The sequence below is a fragment of the Nasonia vitripennis genome, chromosome 2 (assembly GCF_009193385.2).
Source record: "Nasonia vitripennis strain AsymCx chromosome 2, Nvit_psr_1.1, whole genome shotgun sequence".
NCBI lineage: Eukaryota > Metazoa > Arthropoda > Insecta > Hymenoptera > Pteromalidae > Nasonia > Nasonia vitripennis.
The window spans coordinates 30,559,014-30,569,151 of NC_045758.1; the positions used below are offsets into that span (position 1 = coordinate 30,559,014).

At 43.3% G+C, this 10,138-nt stretch overlaps 4 protein-coding genes across 7 annotated transcripts in view; 2 read left to right on the top strand and 2 right to left on the bottom strand.

Annotated features, from left to right (window-relative positions):
* The window catches only part of LOC100679073, a 78,752-nt gene extending 75,140 nt beyond the window's left edge, over nucleotides 1-3,612 (bottom strand). For 2 of the 4 annotated variants that reach the window (XM_031924473.2, XM_031924474.2), the window contains exons 1-2: nucleotides 3,381-3,612; nucleotides 295-1,672 (exon numbers count right to left, since the gene is read on the bottom strand). In XM_031924473.2, the coding sequence (XP_031780333.1) occupies nucleotides 295-1,470 (1,176 nt within the window). In that variant the 5' untranslated portion in view covers nucleotides 1,471-1,672; nucleotides 3,381-3,612. Of the gene's footprint in view, nucleotides 1-294; nucleotides 1,673-3,172; nucleotides 3,288-3,341 lie in introns of those variants that run through there. The other 2 variants (XM_032597322.1, XM_031924475.2) reach the window with 2 other exon arrangements.
* A 486-nt stretch (nucleotides 3,613-4,098) lies between these two features.
* LOC100122285 (sphingosine-1-phosphate phosphatase 2) lies at nucleotides 4,099-6,837 on the top strand. The gene is made up of 4 exons (XM_001605840.6): nucleotides 4,099-4,458; nucleotides 4,770-5,432; nucleotides 5,509-5,733; nucleotides 5,811-6,837. The coding sequence occupies exons 2-4, from the start codon at nucleotides 4,798-4,800 to the stop codon at nucleotides 6,226-6,228; spliced, it is 1,278 nt and encodes a 425-aa protein (XP_001605890.1). The 5' UTR covers nucleotides 4,099-4,458; nucleotides 4,770-4,797; the 3' UTR covers nucleotides 6,229-6,837.
* Nucleotides 6,353-8,293, bottom strand: LOC100122301 (PIH1 domain-containing protein 1). The gene is made up of 7 exons (XM_001605854.6): nucleotides 8,044-8,293; nucleotides 7,816-7,880; nucleotides 7,653-7,743; nucleotides 7,399-7,581; nucleotides 7,155-7,327; nucleotides 6,663-7,073; nucleotides 6,353-6,592 (listed from the first exon to the last, which is right to left on the bottom strand). The coding sequence occupies exons 2-7, from the start codon at nucleotides 7,870-7,872 to the stop codon at nucleotides 6,557-6,559; spliced, it is 951 nt and encodes a 316-aa protein (XP_001605904.1). The 5' UTR covers nucleotides 7,873-7,880; nucleotides 8,044-8,293; the 3' UTR covers nucleotides 6,353-6,556.
* A 66-nt stretch (nucleotides 8,294-8,359) lies between these two features.
* Nucleotides 8,360-10,138, top strand: LOC100122309 (pancreatic lipase-related protein 2). Its single transcript, XM_001605861.6, has 3 exons — nucleotides 8,360-9,354; nucleotides 9,416-9,767; nucleotides 9,843-10,138. Exons 1-3 carry the CDS (start codon nucleotides 8,884-8,886, stop codon nucleotides 10,061-10,063), a joined length of 1,044 nt encoding a protein of 347 aa, XP_001605911.2. The 5' UTR covers nucleotides 8,360-8,883; the 3' UTR covers nucleotides 10,064-10,138.

The window sequence follows — 10,138 nt, forward strand, 5'->3', positions numbered from 1 at the left end:
TATACCCTTTCACCGCGCACACTTGTTGAACGTGTTTGCTAAAGAAATCAATGTAGAGAATTAAAAAGCTACGACATAAAAATTAATCTTCGGAATAATTAGTTTTTATCACATACTCGCACAGGATCGCGAAATAATTTTTAAAAACTGAAAGGACCGGCATCGAACTAAATATAACGAATAAAAAACACATTATCATATTACGTAAGGGGTCAAATTCATTGAGCTGAGAGAAGCTTCCAATTACCTATCAGTCTATACAGAACCACGCATGCGAATAAAAACAAGTTTTACCTTGATCATTTGTATTATTTCCGCACACTTGATTCTGACGTTCTGGAAGGGACAGTTGACACTGAGCCTCAATATGACCGGCAGATGTAGGCTCACGAGACTCAGATACTTATTAGCCTGCGCCTGACGGGGTCCATCAAGCGCGTTCCCGAGATTCAGCATCCTCCCCACGTCTCCGGGCGTCACGACCTCTGCGGGGCTCTCTAGAACCCGTCCACTCTTCCAGGGCACCTCCTCATCCTGCGACAGCGGTCGCTTGATCTGTCCGATACTAAGCTTCCTCTCCGGTGGCGAGGAGCTCTTGCTTTCATTCAAGAATCCGTCGAGCGTGTTGAACACCACTCGATCAGCCTCGAGCGATGAACCCAAATATTGAGCTGATGTATCCTCGTTGAATCTCCCATGGCGATTGCGAAACTCGGGGTTGCCAAAGTCGTCATCGAATTTTGGACTCTTGCCGTATACCCTCGTATCGGCGTCGAGCTCGTCGTCCTCGTCGAACTGCTTCTGTCGGCCACTCTTGATTCTCGTATAGTGTCTGCTACTTCCATTGCGCTGTTTGCTCTCGGCCTCCTCGTTGAGGCCTTCGTTCGAGGCGAAGAAACGTCTATCGCTCTCGCTGCTGGATCCGAACCTCGTCTCTGCGTCCTTCAACCTGTAGCTAAGGAGTCTACTCTCGTGACTGGGTGTACCATTGCTGCTACCATTGTACTCCAGGTTCGTCGCCGCTGAAGCTTCCTTACCTCCGTCGACGCAGTCGAATGATCCGGACGGATACTTCTCGGGTGTGAGGTTCGCGTCGAAGCTGGGCTTCCGGGAGAAGATTGTCGCGGCGCCTTCGCTCACGCTCTGCGGAAAGAAACCCTCGAAGCTCGACTGCTGCTGGCCTTGATAGTTGTTAGCGTTTCCATTGGTGATCCCGCACCTAGACACGGTAAACTTGGACGACGCAACCTTGTCGCTCTCCAAATCCGAGGTAAAACTGTCCCAGCAATTGTTGTTGGGGCTGCCAACGCCGCCGAGCCAGCCCTCGACGGTGTTGCGCGCAGCGGCAAGTGCGAGGTTTCGGGCCGTCTCGTCGCGCGCGCACAGTGGTGCCAGGAAGCGGCTCACTAGCTCAACTTCGTCGCCCTTCCTTGAGCCCGATGAGGCAACGCTGCTCGGCTCCTTGAACATGCCTGCTGATCTCTATAGATTCTTCTCTCACTCGCAGCTGCTGCTCTTGCTCTCTCTCTCTCTCTCACTCTCTATAGTCGGCCGGCGATTTTTTAGGTCGAGTGATTCATACGAGAAGGATTATACCACACGGCGTGTCAGCTGTTGCGATGCCCCTTCTTTGTTCTGCTGTTGCTGCTGCTGCTCCTCGCGAGTAATTACTCTGTGGAGGAAAAACAAAAGCACCGCTTTAAAGGCTCGTTCGACACATACGTTCATATTTCTCGGAATTCATTACCGCCAGTGATTCAGAAAAATGCAATCGAGTTGTGATTATATACTTTTTCTAGTGTTAGGCGTGTAAGTGTGTGTGTGTGTGTGTTTTTTGTCTCGCGAAAAGTGCTTTGCATGTCCGAGAGCAATGATTAGATTCGATCAGAGGACAGGGTCGGGAGTTTTGACGAAAGAAAAAACTGCTACGTGACCCACAATTCTCGCATCGTAAGCGCGCGCGTGACAAAGTAAAACACCTCGTCCGCGCTTTTTCCCTCTTCCCGTCGACAAAAACAAATTCGCGTATCCCGTCATCTGCACGATATACATATACTTATAAGTATAGGGGGCCGAAGAAAGCTAGCGTCATGATTTGTTTTTTCGAGTACAAAGGAACAGGTTCGTCTTCGTTCAGAGCCTTTCGTGCGGGATCAATTTACTTCTATATAGCCAAACTCGCAAGTATACTTATACACACAGCTCGGCGGCGTTGCCATCAGCTGAGAGCTCAGCTGTGGAGTGCGCACGTATATACACAGGGAGAGAGAGAGTCTTGCCTGTATCGATTCGACGTTTCCTCCGCGCGATAGTCTAGCCTTTCATTTCTCGCCCGAATTACACGGAGCAAAAGACAGAGACACTCGCTGCTCGCCACTAGTAGAAGTCGAAACGCTTTTTATAAACACACACAGACGCACACAGACACCAGTGTTTATATACATCGCGCGAGAGGTAAAACACACTGCCCCTGGTTCGTGGAAAGGAAGCCGCCGTTACCTGGAACTGCACTAGTGTATCTGCGTACGTGACGAGCGCGCGCGGCGGTGGCGGCGGCGGCGGCGGCGTCGGGATTGTTCGCGAACTAAACTTTCACGCGAAGCGTATAGCAGCAGCCTAGCTAGCGGTATACGGTGGTGGCGGCGGCGGCTCGCGCAAACAATCTTCCCGATCGCGCGCGGCAGCTATGTAATATACTCTATTTCCACTCCTCCTTCCGCCGACAGGCTTTACCGCACGAAATCGCGCTGGCACAGCAACAGTTTGAAACAAAGCGATCGCATAACGTATATATAGCTTATACAGGCACACACCGTTGGACTATATACTGCAGCGGCGAAGCCATCAGCTGAGAGAGGTCCAGCTGAAAGCGACTGTTACGCGCTCGGATATAGAGAAGCGAACGTGCTACATTTTCTCCTCTCTCTATAGAAGCAAGAGTGCAAAAGTAGCGTATGGAGTATACACTGCGATGTCAGTCGAACGATACGTGTATATATATATACGACGTTCGCTGCACTGTACAGGAGAGTTTCGGTGGTTCGCGAAAGCGCGCGGCGGCGGGCGACGTCGATAACGGTAAGCCGTCGCGAGGAACAAAGGCGAGAAAGAGAGAAAGACGGCGAGTCGACTTCCTAGTGACAGCTCGCGGGAAGTCGCGGAGAAGGTTTACCTGGGCTCGGACGTCGTTGTCACTGCACTAGACACGCACTCGCTGCACTGTTTCCACACAGTCTCCCTTGCGCGCAATGGAATCTTCCAGCGCGAGAGAGAGAGCTTGTGTGTGTGTGTGTGTGTGTGTGTGCGTGTACATGTACTACCGGCGAGCTGTTCCCACTTACGTGCACACCCATGACCGGGGGGACGACGACGACTCTCACCTGCTGCTGCTGATGTTATGCACCGGGAGCTGCTCGACGAGCCTCCTGTGTTCCAGTCGGGCTGCAGTGACTTATCTGCGGAGAAAAGTCAGGAGCGGCACATCGCCGTTGCTCTCTTTCTCGCTCACACGCACACAGTCAAGAGAGCGAGAGCGAGATATGCGGTATATTCCTGACAGTTCGAGCTGTCAAGCTAGCGGCAGCGGCTGATGATGCGCTCGCGCTCTCTAGCTCGCGGTTCTACACGGTGGATGGTCGTTACGCGGATTTCACTTAACGCGGCATCTGGCGACGTTTTGTAGAAGCTCGTCGAGTACAGCTGATCGAGATTTGCGCGAGCTGGAAAAGTCGCGATCGCTTTGTGCATCACTCGATGCTTCTCTCTACTTATTTATTACGAAAAAAAGCGTATGATAAATTTTTCGAGTCTTGGAGATGGTGAACCATGAAAAACCTATCGAATTTACATTCGTTTTGCAGTGGTACTCCTAAGGATGAAGAATTTCTTTAAATATTTTTTTTTTTTTTTGAAAATATAACAAAATGATGATCAATTGGAAAAAACTCAAAGTTGTTATCAAACATTTTAGATATTTAGTCCTAATTCGTTGAAAAGAATAAAGATTTCATTGTATACTACAATTCTCATAAAATTCAGCCAACTCTCGCTCTCCTCTATATCTTTCGAAAACATTGCTCACGGCTCGCCGGTTAGTCAGTCGGAGTACTTACGTGTACGCGTAGTATTAGCGCAACTCTTAGCGTTATACGCGACGTTATACTACAAGTACTACGTGTATACGCCGCCCATTCAAAAGAAAAGGGACGATAATCATCGTCTCCAATTCATCGTCCGATGCCTTTGTTGATGTGTCGGCGCGTCTTTCGCAGCAGACGATAGTACACTTACACCTACTACAATACATGTTTGCTGCGCGTATAAGTATCTATAGATATAGTCGAGAGTCGCGTGAGGAGTCGAGGTGTGGACAGGATGAGGTTTTTTCAGTGGCGGCAACTCCAACTGTAGTGACTTTTCGAAGAGTCCGATCTTCTTCGATTAAAAAAGCAGCCCACGGTGAGTATCTTGCCCGACTTTTTCGGCTCTTTTCTTATATCTTGGCTGTGATCGGCTTATCTGCGCGCGCGAACATCGTTGGTTAGATTCGCTATCTCGTCTGCGAAAAAACATGCCTCGGCGATTATAGAATACGCACCTCGTAATACTTGTAGGTATTATTGTGCTTTTTTTGTGCCGCTCTTGTAACTCATAAGAGAATTCGCTGTTGGATAATCAAGTTTCGGCTGACGTCGAAACTCGTGGAATTTTAATTTATAATAAGTTTTTTTCCGGAATCAGTCTTAAGTCTCGACTATGCTTGCTTTCAGATAACACTTCTCTCTGAACTCATGGAAAATGTGGTCGAATTTCGTTCAATACTGCAAGGATCCGCACTTGGTCGCGAGAATCCAGGAGTTCTTCGGTGTTGAGATTCACTATGACAGACAGAACAAATCCAAAGATGACTGCTCCAGTAGGAGTGAGAGGAATGGCCTCAACAAGTCTAGTTTCCAGTCCATTAATGGCTGTACGCTTCAGGAGAACGAGGGCACAATTAAGAAACGACACAACGAAGTATTACAATCAAGCGACGACGATGCATCGACTACTGCTAAGGAAGACAAGCCTTACACGATAAAGAATCACTTTTGGTACTACTTGTTTCTATTTGGCACACAGCTGGGAGATGAGGTATTCTACTCAACCTTCATTCCATTCTGGTTTTGGAATATCGATGGAGCTGTGGGACGGAGGATCGTACTTGTTTGGGCTATTATTATGACAATTGGACAGGCTTTAAAAGATATTATTTGCTGGCCTAGACCACAGTGCCCTCCCGTCGTGAGGTTGCAGAGCAAGTGGTCCTTGGAGTACGGGATGCCATCGACCCATGCCATGATTGGAGTTTCAATTCCGTTCAGTGTTGTTTTGTTTACAATGAATAGATACATTTATTCCTTCCCTGCTGGATGCGTTGCTGCATTTTTATGGTGAGATTCTTAAAATACTTACAATATCTTCAGCTGAGATTCATTGATTAAACAAAGTTAAATTCTATTTTTGTAGGTGTACATTGATTTGTGTAAGCAGATTATACTTAGGCATGCATACTGTGCTGGATGTTATTACTGGATTAGTTTTAGCAATTCTCATGATGATTCCTTTAGTTCCATTAGTAGATGCAACGGATTATTATTTTCTTACAAATAGCTGGGCTCTCTCAGCACTAGTGGTTATGAGTATAGCAACGATAATTTATTACCCTTGCAGTGATAAATGGACACCAACTAGGTACACTATGATTAATGATTTTCTCTTTATTTCAATTCTCATAAATCATTTTCTAAATGAATGGATTTTTATTTTAGAGGAGATACGACTCTTGTTGTTTCGGTAACTGCTGGAGTTCACGTAGGTGCCTGGCTGAACTTTAAGACTGGAGCTCTCTCGATGCCGCAAGTACCTCCTCCATATAATATTATGTGGCCATCATATCCAATGTTTGGTAGAATGGTTTTACGAACTATTCTCGGTTTTTGTTGTGTACTAGGCACTAAAGCAATCTGCAAAAGTCTTAGCTATGCCACAATATGTGCCATACTTCGAGTCAACTCAAAAGAGCTAATGCAAAGTGAGAATTCTTTAGAGAATAAGAACAAGATACTAGTCGATTTGGTCTACAAATACATATTTTGCTTCATGATAGGTTTTAATACTGTTTATCTACTGCCAAATGTTTTTACAATGATAGGTATAGAACGTCCTACTTTTTACACAGAAATATGAACAAAATTTGTTATTGAACCCCTTGTTTTTTTACTACTTACTATAGCACTATTAAAATAAAACTTGAAAATTGTTAAATGATAAGTGATTAAGGAAATAAAAAAAGTCATGTTTACACATCACATTTTGTATTTTTAAATTATATGCATTGGTTTTTTTATTCAAAATATATGTTACAAAACCTTATATTTTTACTTATTTATACATTACGTAAATTAGGTGAAAAACTGCGTTAAAAGCGGAGGCCTGCTTCACAGATTTTTCTATCACTTGTCGATTATGCGAAAATATTCTTAACACTATTAAGAAAAAAATATCTTAAAGTCCATCAATTTTTTCTTAATGGCAGTGTTAATCGTAGTATCTGAAACGCAAACAATATTTATACAATAATGTGCAATTAATAAATTTCTATTGAATCAAAAGAAACTTACATGTAACTTGCTGTCGTAATCTGCCGTAACTTTAGTATTATCAATAGAATATGGCACATATGAATCAATCATAGAATCAGTTTTCTTATTCTCAACAATTATACGATTATCTCCAACATCCACTGTAAGATCTGTAATACTTGATGAAGGTAAATAAAAGAAACCAATAACACTATTTTGGTCATCTGCTTTAACAAACACGTAGTTCTGAGATATTTTCTTTGGCTTATTGCTAACAGGGTTTTGTTTATTTTCTACTTGTGTTTTGCTCTGCACAGTTTCCACAATTTTTGGTTTCTGTTTTAAACTGCTATTATCCTTGATATCAATTTCTTGAATCAACGCTTTCTTAATAGTAGGTTTTTTTGGTTCTCGATCTTCAATGTGGAATGCATCAAGAGAACCCATTACCTAAGTTTGAGGGTTCATCATTAAAAAGTAAATAAAATTATACTTGCACTACTACGAAACAAAAATGTTGATCATACATACCTTTCTATTTTTTAAGGTAACAAATTTTGAAGTATCTATAGATTTGTTAAACTTATCATTTATAGACTGAAGTATAGCCAAAATAGTGAATTCCCAAAAGTGCTGCTTTTTCATGCATTTTTCAAAATAGCTCGTGTTTATTAGAATGTCATAAGTTGGCCTCTCAACATCATCTGCAAAGTAAAATAACAAATGAGTTCTTGATCTTTCAAAAGATAATACATTATCCAAGTCAAAGTAAAACCTTTGTCCTTTGCCATTTTCTCATGTCCAATAGCCATTGGGATAACGAATCCTGGCACATCCTCTGACAGCTCTTTAGCAAATTTATCATCACTTATATCTTCAGGTGCGCATATATCTTTCGAGTGGCAGACATTAATGAAAACCTTCTCTCCGCTTTCCAACCATGTCTTAATACAAACACCTAATAACAGTATTTCATAATTAGTATTACTTATAAATTTTGTCTTGCAATGTAAGTAAAAAGAATATTACCTGGAAAGGGTTCCACTCTTTTATGTTTTTTTGGTAGCTCGTTGCTCATGCCAGCCTGGTACCATGGCATATCACTCTCGTTAGCTTCATCCTTGAGAACAAAACATTTTCATTGGCAATTTAATTGTTTTGATACTCTCATTATGTTATTTATAAAACTTACTGGTACTATTTTCAGCCTTTTTTCTATCCCAGTCCTGTCTCCAGTGTTTAGCATCATCTTAATATCTAACGAAAATTAAAAAAAAAATACTATTAATTTTTTTTATTTAGTACATGAAAACGTAATACTTATATTATTTCAGAACACCAAAGAAATATTCGAAAATCTATATGTGCACATGCAGCTTTCATGCCATGTACGACATTGTTAAAACAAACATTTTTTTACCTATCTTCAAATAATTTACACGTGTGTGATGATAACAAACGCCGGCAACACCAACATGCGAGGATTGAAAGCAACTATTTTTCTGAATTATAGTTTGATTCCTATTGATTTTTTCAATCAACAAATTTTCATTCCTGAGCTTTGAGGAAAACCCGCGAAAACTGTTTCTATCGAGGTCCTGGCGACAAAATAACTGATTTGTTTGTTATCTGCTGTGCTAACTATACTGGCAACCGCGACCAAAAGTACAAATGCGCGGCTCAGATGCGCATACAGTAGGTTGGGTTAGGTCGTGACGTCGTTCGATCTTTTGAAATACAGCGCGCGAAATCCGTATATGCCGAGAGTGTTCAAGATTAAATTTAGAAAAATAGTTAAAAATAACATTAAGCCTTGAAGTATAAAAAAAGATTTATAATCTATAACTAGTCTTTATTCGATAACGTATTCTTTATTGATTATTTTCGTTAGAAAAAATTTTCCAAATCTCCTTCATATTCATTCCAATGGTATCTATTATCATCGTAAAGCCTGCTGACGTAATGAACGCATGCGAATCTTATTAACTGAATAGATCTTAGAAATTTAACTGCAGTCGCATAACGCATAACGAACACAACGATTGCTCCTTTTTTACGTCATTAGATTAGACAAGTTGCATGCGCATAAAAGTAGCCCATGTTCGCGTGATCCCTATCAGTACGTAGAAATCAATTCGAGAGATATGATTCCCCTCATTGTTCTTGCAGTTCTGCTCCTATACTTCGCAAGTAATACTAAAAACGACTCGCCCAACTCCATCAAAATCACCTAGAAACAATTTTCCGAATCCAAACTACGATGAAGACCACCGTAGGACTGATATCGATCAGTCTCATTCTCGTTGCTGGCGACATGTCGATGCTGATGCGTCAGCAACCCGAAAGCCTGCCAGACTTCCTCCTGGAGGAGGTCATACTGGACAGTCTGGTTAACTTGATGTCACCGCTTCCAGAGGATCGTGCCTTTCTACCGAACCTTGCCGATCCCGTGACCGATCGAGAGATCGGTTTCTTTCTCTACAGCAGAGACAATCCCGCTGAACCTGTGGCGTTGAGGATCGGCGACGTTGCCATTTTCAAGACTTCCAATTTCAACGTTGACAAGCCTATGAAGGTGTTGATTCACGGCTGGACGGATACCGGCAGCAGTTCGTGGGTACAGGACGTTAGGAAGAATTATCTGAAGGCGGGGGACTACAACGTCGTCGTGGTGGACTGGTCTGTGGCATCGTTGAAGGACTATTTGACAGCGTCAAGGTTGTCGAGACAAGTGAGTTTGTGAACTGTCTGGTTATCGATCGGTTCTGTATTATAACGAGTTATCGATACAGGTAGGCGACCACGTGTCCCAATTCCTCGAGTTTCTCATGATGGAGGGTATCGTTATACCCGAAGACATCCACGTTCTAGGCCACAGTCTCGGAGCCCACATCGCCGGGTTCATCGGTAGCAACTTGTCGGGGAAAATTGCGCGCATCACCGGTATGGATCCGGCCAGACCGGATTTCGAATACCCTTTTTTGAGGGAACCGAACGACCGGTTGGATCCTACCGACGCCAAATTCGTCGACGTAATTCACACCTGCGCTGGAACCGTCGGATTCGTCAGACCTATAGGACACGTAGATTTCTACCCTAACGGAGGAATCTTTCGGCAACCGGGATGTCCCGTTCTGATGACACGTAATTATTCGCAAGCAAACAATGATAAAAACAAAAAAATCGGTTGCTTAAATCGACGTTTCTCATCGATTCCAGAGTACTGCAGTCACGGAAGGTCGCATCAATTCATGTCGGAGTCGATCGTCAATCCGACTGGCTTCCCCGCAGTCGAGTGCAACGACTGGAAAGAATTCAAAGGCAACAGGTGTGGCAGTAACAGAATCGTTTACATGGGCGAAAAACTGGACACCGAAGCCAGAGGCATTTACTTTCTCGAAACCAACGCAGATGCACCTTTCGGCCGTGGAGAGCTGTAATTGCATCAAAACGAAAAATCTTTTTTGTTGGTACGAGATTATGTACATACACAAAAATAAAACAATCCACGCACA

Bases quoted from the DNA above. Each gene is read 5' to 3' on its own strand.
- LOC100122285 (XM_001605840.6), top strand. From the start codon at position 4,798: ATGTGGTCGAATTTCGTTCAATACTGCAAGGATCCGCACTTGGTCGCG. The intron at 5,433-5,508 runs GTGAGATTCTTA...CTATTTTTGTAG, and splicing joins TGCGTTGCTGCATTTTTATG to GTGTACATTGATTTGTGTAA. The intron at 5,734-5,810 runs GTACACTATGAT...TTTTTATTTTAG, and splicing joins GATAAATGGACACCAACTAG to AGGAGATACGACTCTTGTTG.
- LOC100122309 (XM_001605861.6), top strand. From the start codon at position 8,884: ATGAAGACCACCGTAGGACTGATATCGATCAGTCTCATTCTCGTTGCT. The intron at 9,355-9,415 runs GTGAGTTTGTGA...TTATCGATACAG, and splicing joins CGTCAAGGTTGTCGAGACAA to GTAGGCGACCACGTGTCCCA. The intron at 9,768-9,842 runs GTAATTATTCGC...CATCGATTCCAG, and splicing joins ATGTCCCGTTCTGATGACAC to AGTACTGCAGTCACGGAAGG.
- LOC100122301 (XM_001605854.6), bottom strand. From the start codon at position 7,872: ATGATGCTAAACACTGGAGACAGGACTGGGATAGAAAAAAGGCTGAAA. The intron at 7,328-7,398 runs GTTTTACTTTGA...TTTACTTTGCAG, and splicing joins GAAAATGGCAAAGGACAAAG to ATGATGTTGAGAGGCCAACT. The intron at 7,074-7,154 runs GTATGTATGATC...CCTCAAACTTAG, and splicing joins TTACCTTAAAAAATAGAAAG to GTAATGGGTTCTCTTGATGC.